Raw genomic sequence first — 13,458 nt, 5'->3', positions numbered from 1 at the left:
TGTGTAGGAGCAGATAGATGTCTGCTCCACATCATTTAACTTGATGTGAGTTGTACTGTATTGTAGCAGAAGCCTTGCAGAAAATTGCAATTTCTAGTCATGAGAAGCCAATAGAGGAGCCCCTGACCTTGCCTACTGCAGAAGCTGTGAAACAGTGTCCCTAAGACCTGGGGCTGAAACAGTGTTTTAGCACAGTAGGGTACAGAATGGGCTTTTCTAAATAAGCTTGCAGCTGCCTTTTTCTTTCCTAATCAAGTCCATGGAGGAAGAGCTGTTGGCCCAGGCCAACAATCAGGACTTCTGTGCTGTAATGTGCTCTCATCTTGTGTTGTCCCTGCAGTCTGTCTAGAGCAAGCAGCTCTGTCACGTGTGGCTGTGCCCCGTGCGGTGCTTGCAGGCGGCACTACAGAAGTTTTTCAGGAAGAGGTCTGCAGCTTACCAGTTGTTCTAAAATTGCAACTTAAGCTAATTACTCTTAATATTTAATTTCCAGTTGGTACAGTTTAAGTGCTTTTTGAATTGGCATTTGTTTTGCTTCACTAAGTAAATCTGGGATGGTTTTCCTCGTGCTTCTTTGTAAAACAAATTGCCTCCTACCCATACCACTACACAGTATGTTTGTTCAATTGCTTAAACATAAATGAAGTTCTGAAGGGCTTTATGTTAAAGGAAATGAGCACTGGCTCTTGCATAAATCAATGCTGCTGTTGTCTGCGTTACACATTCGCTCTGCCTTGGCAATTTTTAAGATGAGGACGGAGGGAGACACATAGTTCTGGTCTCTTGCTCTACTTTCAAGTGCTAGAGGACAGTCCAGCTGCTGGTGTTTGACTGGCACATTTTAAGTTGCTTACAAAGGAGAAGTTGTATTTCAAAACAATTGGATAGCATGCTTTAATATGAGGAAAGCTAATTTCTGCAGGACCATCTTAACCTTTGATTTGAGAGACGTGGGCTCTGAGATACTCTATGCTATGTTGCATTCGTCCTAGATCCTCCTTAGATAAAGCAGTCAAACACTTGCTGAGAAGAGGGAAAAAAAGTAGCTCAGGAAAGAGGGAGTACTATTTTCTCATTCCAATGAGAGATTTGCAAAAGGAATATTAATTACTGACCATCAGGAGCTGGAATATCTGGAAAAAAGGAATGCTAGGCTCACATTGCAATGAGACGTTTCAAACCCTGATTCAATACAGTGTTTGTCAGAGGTGAAAGAGAGAGGTGGTATAACACGAAGTTAAAAGGAGCTAAAGTGCCAAAGATTGGTGTAGGTGGAGACACAGGTGAATGTGGACCCAGTGAATCCTTGTGTGGTTGGAAAGGTCGGGGGACTGCAGGAAAGTGGAGACGTTGCCCCTCTGTCTCCTCCCAGGCCTTTGGAACTCCAAATGTGTTTTTCAGTAGGGTTAAATGGTACTCTGGAGAGAACAGATGATTATCTCTCTGGCTGGGTCGGAGTAGCAGAAGGCTTAAAAAAATATCCTGTGTGAAGCTGTGGAAAAGCCTTCATTCCTGTGAAAAATAAGACCACACTTAGCATTAGCAGTCAGTGAAGGGTCTCAGGATATCAGCCCTTCACTTGATTTGCTTGTGATATGTAGAAGAGAAGCTGTAGATAGTGTTTTTCTGTCACACTCATTACCTGTTTTAAAAAAAGGAAAACAGCCCAATGGTTATGTAGGAAAACTCGTAAATGATCAGTTAATGAAGAACATGTGTTAAGAAATACTTCTCTACAGCAACCACTACTCTCTTAACTTCTTGCAGCTGTAAAGGTTCTATTCCTTTATTTTTCGCAAAATGTTAAAAGACTGTGAGGGCAACACGAACAGGCAAGATGATCCCACTGGAGACTACAATTTTCCAAGCAGAAAACTGAGGAGATCCCAAAATACAAGCAGTTGCTAAGAGGGTTGCCTGTTGTTCTCCCAATTACATTAGAGTGTAAAATGCAACATATGTCTTTCTCAGGCCTCCCTCCACATGGCTAATGCTTTGGGGCATGTATCCAGGTGCTGTCTCAACAAAAAGCACCGTATGCCAGGAGGTTGTGTTTCCTTTGGAAAGTATAACACTTATGCTTTTTTTTTTTTTCCCTCTTTGCATTTTTTTTCCTGAGGTACAATTATCTGGCTTCATGTTTATGGAGGCTAGAGAACTGCACTTTTGCAGTAGAGCATGTCTTTGTCATCTGTCCTCCCTTGCCCTGAAACATGACTGCCAGTCCATCACCCCCCACCTCGTTCTTGGGGTGCATTTATACATGTGGATGCTGCCTCCTTTCTCCTTCCACTTCCTTCCCACCTGAATTCTGTGTGACCCTGTGCATGTCAGAAGTCAGTGGCATACACTGACAATGATGTAATTTAGAATGTAATTACTTGGAGACTTTGTGGGAGCTGAACTTTCTTTATAGGACAGCTGGGAGGTGTTTGCACAGTGCAGATGTTGGGTTGTATATAGGTACTGTGTGAGCCTGATCTGAGCCTGTGAGCTCCATCACCAAAAGCTGTGTGGGTGGTGTGCTGCAGGTCTCTTTGCACCCAGTTGCAAGAGGTTGAGGCACAGTGCTGTGACCTTTGGGACTGCTGGGTATGGGTAGTCTGTTGCTGAGCCAAGAGCCTAACTCTGAACATCCTCTCCTTCCTCTCTTCTCCTTAATACAGGGGTTGGCACATCTTCATGCCCATCATGTGATTCACAGGGATATCAAAGGGCAAAATGTGTTGTTAACAGAGAATGCAGAAGTGAAACTTGGTAAGTAGGTACACATGTCCACTTCCTCATTTCATTCAGCCTTTGGTTTTATGATGTTCCCAAATTAATTTCATCCTTTAAGAGCTCTGCAACACGTTTTGTAGTATGAGTACTCTGTCAGTGGTTCCATGTGGATTGACAGCCTGCATGTATTTCCTCCTGCTTGGAGAGGATGGAGCACAGGTTGTTGTTGAATTTGGTTAGGAGATGTTGGTTTTCATGCCAGAATCAGTGCAGGGATCATTTTGTTTCCCCTACTGAGCTGTGTGTAACTTGAGTCTGTTCTGATTCACTTTATTCTGGACTTGGGAAGTGACAGGAGTCTCTCTTGTATTTAGCTTTAATTAAAATAGCACCTGCTGTTCAGGTTCTGGACACAAAAATATGATCTGGACAGCACTCTCAAGGGAGCTGTGGCATTGAATTCAAAACACAGTTCCAGCTCTGGCATGCCTGCTGAAAATCGTGCTCATCCCTGGCCTCTTCTCTCCTGCCAAGTGGACATACTCTTTTTTTATTTCCCCTCTAATTTGTCTCTTTCATTTAGTGCACATGTCAACCTTCTGTGTTTGTATCACGCTACACTCGCCACCTTTTTTTCGTTAAATATAGAGCCATGCTGAAGGCCTCCCACCCAGCCCACATCCCTTCTGGTTTGCATTACACCTTCTTGCAGCATGAGGCATGGGAAGTTGTCCCGGCTGCTGGAGGAGGAAACGCTTAGGAGAGCTTTCCTTCATTTGGTCCAAAATGGAGCACAGTAGCTTCCAAACCATTGCTTCCACTGAGCTTGTCTACACCAGTTTGTCACTGTCACTCGGTGGATGCAGTGAAGCTGACACAGCCCTCTTAGGGCAGATGCAGCTAGTGGTATAGAAGGACATACAGCACTGTGGTGATGAGCAGGGCAAAATGAAAGGCAGAAAACACCTTTGTAATGTAATTGCTTTGGGCATCTCTTTTGCAGCCTGTGTGCATGTGTGCTCAAAGTTAGCACTTTCTGAATAATTCTCATCTTTTGCTCTCATTGATGTTTCTGCTCTGTGCGTTAAAGCAGAGAGCAGCTCACTGAACAACAGATTATTTTTGCTGTCCAATTCTAGAGCAGAAAAAGTGGTGAGCTGAAAGGGATGTGTTTATGCATGCCATTTTCCCATAGCATGAGAGGTGCCTTTGGGAAGTGGCTGTTTTTTGTATAGGCAAAGGTGCTTGGCTTCACCATGTGGGAAGGGACTAAACAGCCCTTTCTCAGCCTCCCAGGCAGTACTTCTGCAGCTGGGCTCTCCCTCCTGTCCAGGCACACCAGTGAGGGGTACAGGAGAGGTGATTGTGTGCTGCTGTGTCCCATGACACTTGTGCCCAAGCACATTGTGTGTGAACCATGAGCACTCACTTGCCTCAGGATTAATCATCTTATTTCTCTTCAGCATGGTCTTCCCATGTGGGGCATCTACAGGGCTTTATTTTCAAATCACTTTGCAAAAGTAATCATTGCGTGATTTCCTCCCTCTTATTTCATTTTACTCTTTTCCCACCCACAGTGGATTTTGGTGTGAGCGCTCAGCTGGACAGGACAGTTGGCAGGAGAAACACTTTCATTGGGACTCCGTACTGGATGGCTCCAGAAGTTATTGCCTGTGATGAGAATCCAGATGCTACGTATGATTACAGAGTAAGGGTCCTGTTCAAAGGAAAAACCCAAAACATACACTTGCAATATAAATGTCCATGGACTATGGCAGTTTTTGAGACTTCTTATGCTTTGTAGGAGTAATAACTATTTTGTGTAGTTACAATCTTTTTACCAAAGTACGAGGTAAGGATACCATCAAATTGTGACCTTTAACAGTTTCTGCTGCTTGTATTATTGTAGTTTTGAGATGTAAATACAGGACTTCAGGGTGCTGTAGGTGCTTAGAGAAGGCAAAAAAGAGTTTACCTGGAAATGCTTCTGTTCTTGAGTTGCATAATGGTTGTACTTTAAATTTTGTTACACTATGTCCCAGTTATTGTGGTAACCCAGAACAATACATTTTAGATGCTGCCTTAAATAGAACCACCGTCTGGAGAGCCACTGAAGTATAGAAGGAACTCTTAAAACTCCTTCTGATTTCAGGATACATATACATGATTTTTTTGATAGAAATTTATCCATCACAACATTTCTTAACAAAGATCATTCTTTATGTAGCTTGCTGCAAACCAAGGATTTAATTACTGCAAAACCATAATTGGCTTGATGGTATTTGCACTACCCTTAAGAATATTAGGAATATGTATTTAAAGTTAAATATATCTAGTGAAAGCATACTGTAATCTTGAAAGTTCTTCTCAGCTGACTTTAATGAGAGCACAAGGAAAGAAAAAATGTAAAAATGTGGTTTGTAAGAAATCTCTGCTTAGACTAAGACATTGTTCCAACTTTAACCAAGGGCAACAAGGATATCAGAAAGCTGGGGATTAAGGTCTTACAAAAATTATAGAGCTGAATATCAATTATATATGTATCACTCTGCTGAGACTGATAGTGTTAGCTATCAGTATATTTGTGTGTGTCTAAATCTTTGTAAAACACCCAGAGTATTTGAATTGGTGTTTTTGTACATTTTGACTAAGGTTGATCAGATTGATCCTTGATTTAATTGCTTTTTACATTCAGCATCTCATTGTACTAAAGCTAATGTTTTATATCTTTCCAGATAGAGTTGTTATTATTATTAAGGAAGGTTTGGTATTAAATGATTTAATAAAGCAAAAAAAACCTCCCTCCAATATTTATTAATTCAGTACTGATGTGAAAAATAACTCCTGTCCTCTGAAAACACCTTTATTGTTTATTGTTCCTGTTGGAGCCTCTAGGGTGGTTGCTCACAAAAAATTAATGTTTGAAAGATTCTGTAAGATCATGAGGATGTGCACTTCAGCTTAGATGGCTGCATTTGACTAAGAGAAGAGTGCTTTGCTCGGTCTGAAAATATGATCTTTAGAAATGCTTCTCTGCTTGTAGTGCATGAAGAGCTTATTTGCTCATTAAAGTTATTTTTTAAAAAATCACAATTATGACCAGAAATGAAGACTACTCTGTTCAAGAACAGCTCTCTTTCACAGCAGTCTCTTCCGATATTTTGCCCATTAAGCTGTGTCACTCTCTGAAGTTGGTTCCTTGCCAGGACTCGTCCATCTCTTCCCTGTGTTTGATCTTCCTGGCTCTTGTTTGGTCTCTCCTGAGTCAGAGGTGCTGGCCAGAGGTGGTACCTTCAAAGTCTGCCACTGAAGGGCTCTTTTTCTGTAGTGTTTTAAGCAAAGCTGAGGTGTTAGGGGAGGAATGTTGGCTTTGGCTGTAAGTGATGCCTGTGGTAAAGACAGAGGTGTAAATTTTGGGAGCCTGTGGTAAAGACAGAGGTGAAAGTTTTGGGAACCTCTGCCTTTTCAGTGGTGTTAGTGACTAATTCACCTCTCCTTTCAGTAGACCTGTATTTTCCTTTTGTTCTTCCTTGTTTGTTTATGTACCTGAAGAGCCCTTTCTTGCAGTTTTCGACAAGTCTGGCCACTTTATATTTGAGCTGAGCTTTTGCTTTTATAACTGCATCTCTACACACCCTGGGAATGCCCTTGTTCAGTTCTTTGTTGACAAGGGAATATTGAAAATTCTGTTGTTTCATAGGCTTAGATTTCTGGCAGATGTATTTCCCATTGCCATAATGTGAATGTATTTTTATGTGCTGTTGGAGAGGGTTGTTTGCTCACTCGGAATACGTGCGTGTGTTTCTGCATGTACATAAGTATTACGTGAAAAGTAGGATTTTATGATACAGTTACAAGATAAAAGAGGCTTATATTATTTAAATAGCCGTGGTATTTGGTTTCAGCCTCACCTACAGGGCCTCTCTAAATAGTACTCTCTTACTGTGTGAATGGGTAAATCCACCTACTAACATATGGTGTCTCTGTTTTTCTGCAGAGTGACCTTTGGTCATGCGGCATTACGGCCATAGAGATGGCAGAAGGAGCTCCCCGTAAGTGATCCCTGTGCTTCTCCAGTGGGCTCGTTTTAAGGCTGAAATGTATACTTGGGTGATGCTGGTTGTAATCTGAGCCTAGTTTTGAGGTTTCTGAAAATATCCCCATGTTATTTCTGTTCTCTTTGGTTTTGCCTGCTCTATAAATATAAAATCCCATAAATAGCAATGCTTTTGATAAAGATAGGGTTGTGTTTAAACACTACAGTGCAGACTGCAGTAATTTAATTTCTATAGCAGGAATATTTGGAAGCTAATCGAGTGTCTGACTTCCTTCCTATTGGTAGTATATTGTGTTTTGGAGTTGTGTCCCACTTTGTCTATGGACTGGCCTGAAATACTGAAACCTCAGCTGGGGAGAGGGTCAGTGGGGCCTTGAGGAAACAGATCTTAATGAAAAAAGCATTTGTAGCAGCTATTTCTGTGTTGGCTTTCTGTTGGTCTGGATAATGCTAACATTGCTTCTCCTTTTGTTTCCACTCATCAGTGGGTGGTGTTAATCTTCCTTAGCAGTGACATGGCTTAAACTGTAAATCCTTCTTCAGGACAAAGCACTGAACTTAGGTATTCTCAAGTAGGGATCATTATCAGTTAGTTTGGATTTGAGAGGAAAACCTGGAAACCAAAAATACCCAACTTTTTAATAGGCTTTTTCCTTTCACATAGTTCTTCAGAATATAAAGGCAAACAGCAGATGTGTGAGGAGGACAGAAACCTTTGAAAAGAAAAGAAGTTAGGCATGGCGTTTTGACTTTTAATGATAATTTTTATGAAATTTTAATTTATAAATATTGATCTTGCAAATATACTTACTCTCACCCTCAGCTGGAGTTCTGTATTTAAAAAATAAGAGCCTAAGGTACCTAAGAGCAAGTTAATTTTTTTGCACATAGAAATCTACGACCACAACACAGTGCAGCTTGAAATGTCTTTGAAATAATCTTGTCAGAATAAAGTATTGATATTTCCCAGCTAAAAATTGGTCATTTCGTTGTAGCTGCTGCCTGATTTTCTTGTTGTTCTTACTGACTTTAATGCAAGATTTAAAAGTCAAATCACAATGGTCATGTGTTGATTCATGTTTTAGGAGGCCTTATAGTTTGGGGTTGTTTTCTTTTTCCTTCCTAATTGCACATTTGCATGAATGTCCAAGTGAGAGCTGCTCCCAGGACACTTCAGCCAGCACTGCATTAAGTGAGCTACCTGCTTTTTGCCATGCCTTTTTGTTTGGTGCATTGGGTTGCGTAGGACTGGACAATAATATTTTGTTCATTTCTAAACCAAACAGAGCTTGGCCCTTCTTTGTGTAAAAGCACAAGAGTAGCATTTAAGAAGTTAGCAAAGATCCTCTCTAAGTGCTGAACAGCTCTTGTCCTCTGGTACGTGGACTGCCTCCTCCTCCAGTGGCAGCTGAAGAGTCCGTCTCTGTGGACTCTGTGGTGGTCTGCAAGGATCCATAGGCATCCAAGGGGCTTCTTTGCCAAGACTGATACCCCTTATAATTGAATTCTCTTCCCATAAGTCTGTTTCTCCTGAATTTCTGTTGTGTGGTAAATGTCACCTCATCCTGCACTTATCACTCAGGCTGAGACTGAAGGTGTAAGAGATCAGGCATAGGAAGATGGTTAGAACATTGCTCCTAGAGACCTTTCTTGGGCTGCTTCTCTCCCTGCTCCCTTGTTTCCCTCTGTTGGCTCTGCTGTGTTGCTTTGCTATGGCACAGGAGGAAAAGCTGTCCAGCATTGATCCTGGACTCCCACTAAGTGTCCACTGAAACAAACAGGACTTCTTTGGACAAAAGTTAGGGGTTTGCATTTCAGTTCTGCAGGCAGTCCTTTTGAGTGATACAGACCCTCCCATGCTTAAAAACTGTCATGCCTTGAAGTACAAAAATATCCAGGTCTGGAGAGTAAAAATTAAGCACCCTCAATAATAGGAGAGAAGGGCAGGTAGAAGGAAGATTGTATGAAACAGTAACTCTCATTGTTCCCTTCCACCATCATCATCTCCCAGTATTTTATTGACCAGAAAGTAAGTCAGATGACCTGGGGCTCGAGGAGGGCCATGCTCAGATGTTCCCATCTTGGTCGATTCTGGGGGCTGATCCATGCTTTGACCTCTTTCTCTTTTTGGGCTGCCATTGGCACATTGAGCTATGGAATTGTTGTAATTTTGGGCTAATTCCAGTGAGCTGTGTTGCTGTCTGCACCTGCTGCATGGATGTTTGGGATGGTTTGTGGAATGTTTGGGAAGGGTTGTGGAAGCTGAAGTCATGGCATTGACAGAGAGCTACTAAATCAGTGTCTCTATGTCTCTGGTTTTGTTTTGTTTTCTCCGCTTCAGCACTTTGTGACATGCACCCCATGAGGGCACTCTTTCTGATACCCAGGAACCCTCCCCCACGGTTAAAATCCAAGAAATGGTATGTATTAATTACATCTTGCCTTGTGTAGTGTGAAGTTTTCTCATATCGCATACCTTTTTGTTACCCTTCCACAGAATTGTAATGCAATTTAAGTTAGCAAAATCTCTGTTATCTTTTGTGCCTCTGAATCAAAGGATGAAATAAAATGCTTGCGTTATTTAGTTCTCTTTCTCCCAAAGAAATTCCATCTCAAATTGTGTGCAAATAAATACCAAGGTTTTTGCCCTTTTTTTGGGTAGAACAGCATCTGTATTAAGGTGACAAATGGATCCATGTTTTAAAATATCAATTCATGTAGCACTCTTAATATGCAGTATGTTTTCTCAGATGTATCATAACACAGAAACAGAGCAGTGCTATGGTGTTCTAGTTGCTAAATAGAAAGGAGCTATTAAAACTAATGAAGGCTTTTACTATAATTATTGTAAACGGTTGGAGTTGAGTGCCTGCTTCTTGCCAGCTGAGAAGAATCCATTAGTATCGGAGGATTTCCTCCCAGTTACTGGTTACAACTGGCACATATGAAACAAAAATACTCTGTAGAAAGAGGTTTCTTATCAATGGAATGTGATCATGGGATGCTGTGATCCTGTCAAAATAATGAAGTGATTGGACTGTGTATTCAATATCAACATAGTATAAACATGGCTTGCTTGCTGGGCTTGGTCTTTACCTGGATTGACTTATTTATGCACTTGTATACAGTCAAGGCATTGCTCTCTCTTACTTGCCTTCTGCATATTTTAAGGGAATAGAGATGCATATGTGACATTTGCATTAGCCATTCATTGACCTTTTTATGTGAAATAATAACATTCAAGGTGTGAAGAATAAAAAAAATCTGAACATCCAAGTTATGTTGGATTCATCCTTTTTTATTACAGTAGGGAAGTGAATTGATGGATGGAAATCATGTTTTTTCCTCTTAAGCATGTAGTGAGGATGTTTGCTGTCCAAGCACTGGAGCAGGTTGAGAGCACGTACCAGTTAAAAAGCAGCTCTGGTCCAAGGCAGTGTCACTGTCACTCAGCTGTTTTGATAGAGTGCTCAGTTGCAGGTTATGAGAAGATAAGCCAAATGATGACAAAGTTGTAGAATCAACTCATAGAGCCATCATAGAATGGCCTGGGTTGGAGCCTTAAAGATCAGATGATCAGTTCCAAGCCCTGCTACAGGTATGCCATCCATTAACTCAGGTAGCTCAGAAACCCGTCCAACCTGGCATTGCATGCTTCCAGGGATGGGGCATCCACAACTTCTCTGGGCAACCTGTTCCAGTGCCTCATTGCAGTATTGAGTATTTCCACTATTGGATTTTGGCAGGTAGCTTGTTTAGTGACTTCTTTCTGGAGAGATCCCCTTTGAAGAGTTCAAATGAAGTGCAAATTTTGGAAAGGTGGTGCTGCAGCTTAGCTAACTCCCATACCCTGTCAGTTTATGCTGTGTGCAGGGGGGGTTAGTTTAATTCATGCCCTTAAATTACATCAGAGACTCAAGTGCCTGTGTTGAACAGACAGCACTGACCAGCACCCACCTCTAGTTCTGTAAAAATTTTTTTGTGTGTGAGTCTTAAGGTAAAAGATAAAATGATCTTAAATTTTGGCAGATCTAAGTCTGTGAGCTCAGGTGCATGCAAAAGCAGTGTGGTGCTGCTTGTGGCAGGAGAATGGCAGACACAGTTCTCCTGACTTTGGGTATGGCTGTCTGTAGCATGGGTAGGTGGAGGTACACCAGAGCTGCCCTGCCTCTGCTCCAAGCAGGCTAGATTCAATCCAGCTCTGATCCAGAAGCAGCTAGGCTGGGTTTACATGATTTACCTCGCTCATAGATCCTGACTTTCAGAGTAGTTATCCCTCTGAAAGAGGGTACATTACAGTGAGGCTGTGCCTGAGTGCTCCAAGAATGTTCATGTCACCCTGTGTCCCTTCAGCTCTGTGTCCCTTCAGCCCACTGCTCAGCTGGAACACACTCAGATCTGTTTAGGAGGTACACTTGCAGGCAGCACTTGTATTGTTCTCTAGGACATGATGCTCTTGGAGGAAAAGAATTTGAGGAAGGACAGGAAAAATGTTTCAGCTGAGTTTTACCTCTCATATTTTACTTTTTTTTTCCTTCCTGCTTTCTCAGGTCGAAAAAGTTTTTCAGCTTTATAGAAGGTTGTCTAGTGAAGAATTACATGCAGCGACCTTCTACAGAGCAACTGTTGAAACATCCCTTTATACGTGACCAGCCAAATGAAAGGCAAGTCCGAATCCAGCTTAAGGACCATATAGACAGGACCAGGAAGAAGAGAGGAGAAAAAGGTATGCAGCTTCTAAAAACCAACTTGTCAAAAATGCATATATTTGTCCTGCTTTGCATTCTAAGTACCCACCCCAAGAGAAGCTCCTATAGCCCAAATCCTTAAAAAGTTATTTTTTAATTCATAGTTTGACTATCAGAAGGCTCTGTTTTGTTCTGTCTTTCACAGAGAAAGTATAACTTTCAAGTGCTGTATTTTCTGATAGATTAAATTTGCTCACTTGCTGGCCACTGGCTCTTCCATACAAGCATTAAACAGTATTTAGGAGGATATTGGCATATGTGCCTTTTCATTCTTTAGTCTGTGGTAGATTAATTTCCTGGAATGATGCCATAAATCAGACTCACAGGAAATAACCCATCACAAGAGCTGTGAAGCAAATGTTTTGGGCAGCCTTTTCTCCTTATTCAGGTGGTGCTGAAGTTCTCCAGGTGTCTTGTCTTACATGTAAAACCTAGTGTTGTTCAGGGAGTTTGCTGGAAGTCTTCTCCAAACCACTGTGCCACTGGGAAGATGAGCTTGTAAATATAGAATGAGTTCTAGGGTCTGTGATAGATCCTCTGGTTTGCTGAGGTGCTACTGCAGCTCCCCGCTGCCCTAAAATTAAAGTACTATCCAAGCCTTTGTTTCTTTCCTGTTAGATGAGACGGAGTATGAATATAGTGGAAGTGAGGAAGAGGAGGAGGAAGTGCCTGAACAAGAAGGAGAGCCAAGGTAATAATTGCTTTTGGGATGGCTTTGGGCAGTCCATGCCAAGCAAGTCTAAAGGTCTGTGATTATAAATCAGCATGCTAAATTTTTGTCTCTTATTGCTAAATTTTTGTCTCTTATTAAGTGAATGTACAAACCACTCAAAGGGTTTGAATACCTATGCTGTGACTGTTGTATGTCCTATGACTTACAGCAAACAAGCTCTGGATGGAGATTTGTGGCAGATGTGATTGATCAGGGTCTCCACAGTGTTAGCATTTGCCCTTACTTTGCTTGGCCTCATTTCATGCCTTCCAGTGAGAGCATGCATTTGACATACATCCAGTGTCTTTGCTCCAAAAGAAACGAGATTAAACTTTAACATCATGATATATTTTATTAATGTTCCCCTGCTTTGGCAAAGGTGTTTAATGGCCCATCAGGCTTTATCATACAGAAGGCTTTAACTTCCTCTTGTTGCAGTTCCATTGTCAATGTGCCTGGAGAATCAACCCTCCGACGTGATTTCCTGAGACTGCAGCAGGAAAACAAGGAACGGTCCGAGGCCCTTCGGAGACAGCAGCTGCTGCAGGAGCAGCAGCTCCGTGAGCAGGAGGAGTACAAGAGGCAGCTGCTGGCAGAGAGGCAGAAACGCATCGAGCAGCAGAAGGAGCAGAGGAGGCGGCTAGAAGAGGTAGAAACAGGAGATTGGAGTTTGTGGGGGCAGAAGCCTCTCTCCCCCTCTTGTTTCCAGTTCCCGCACCCATTTAAAAAGAAAACCTTTTTAGCCCCAGGATATCTCAGGAAGGAAAACATCACCTGAAAATCCACCTGTAAACGTAGAGCAAAGCACTTAAATCCATGCTTGGCTACTTGAATATAAGATGTCTTCCAAAGCATTTGAATATCCAGCAGCTCCTATGAAGACAACAGGAGCCAGAGCTGGGTTGTTTGAAGGTGTTTTTTGTGGAAGAGGCTGTTTCTTGGTCTCTGTCTAGGCTTAGGTAGACAGAAGAGGAGACCTAAATTAGGTGGATTTTTCTCTCAAGAGTACTGTTTTGGGGGCCATGACATTTTTCAGATTTCTCTTTAAAGCTTTCTCAAACATCTGTGTTTGGCGCTCATTCATGGTAGATAGAAGCCTGTTTTTTAAGGTATTATTCTCTCATGCACAGTAGCTTAGTGATTAAAAGCCACCTAGATCATAAAATAATAGAATGATTTGGATTGGAAGGGGGCTTTAGAGGTAGTTCTATAAATATGTT

At 41.8% G+C, this 13,458-nt stretch overlaps 1 protein-coding gene across 5 annotated transcripts in view; it reads left to right on the top strand.

Annotated features, from left to right (window-relative positions):
• MAP4K4 (mitogen-activated protein kinase kinase kinase kinase 4) overlaps positions 1-13,458 on the top strand; it is a 164,307-nt gene that overhangs the window by 106,628 nt on the left and 44,221 nt on the right. For all 5 annotated transcript variants that reach the window (XM_041468402.1, XM_041468401.1, XM_041468400.1 and 2 more), the window contains exons 6-12: positions 2,667-2,757; positions 4,299-4,429; positions 6,719-6,773; positions 9,120-9,198; positions 11,329-11,504; positions 12,145-12,217; positions 12,677-12,887. In XM_041468402.1, coding sequence (XP_041324336.1) covers positions 2,667-2,757; positions 4,299-4,429; positions 6,719-6,773; positions 9,120-9,198; positions 11,329-11,504; positions 12,145-12,217; positions 12,677-12,887 — 816 coding nt within the window. The remainder of the gene's footprint in view (positions 1-2,666; positions 2,758-4,298; positions 4,430-6,718; positions 6,774-9,119; positions 9,199-11,328; positions 11,505-12,144; positions 12,218-12,676; positions 12,888-13,458) is intronic.

Source organism: Pyrgilauda ruficollis, unplaced genomic scaffold (assembly GCF_017590135.1).
Source record: "Pyrgilauda ruficollis isolate IOZ18807 unplaced genomic scaffold, ASM1759013v1 scaffold22, whole genome shotgun sequence".
Classification (NCBI taxonomy): Eukaryota; Metazoa; Chordata; class Aves; order Passeriformes; family Passeridae; genus Pyrgilauda; species Pyrgilauda ruficollis.
The sequence above is the reverse complement of the archived record's forward strand: the minus strand, read 5'-3'. Positions and strand labels throughout refer to the sequence as shown.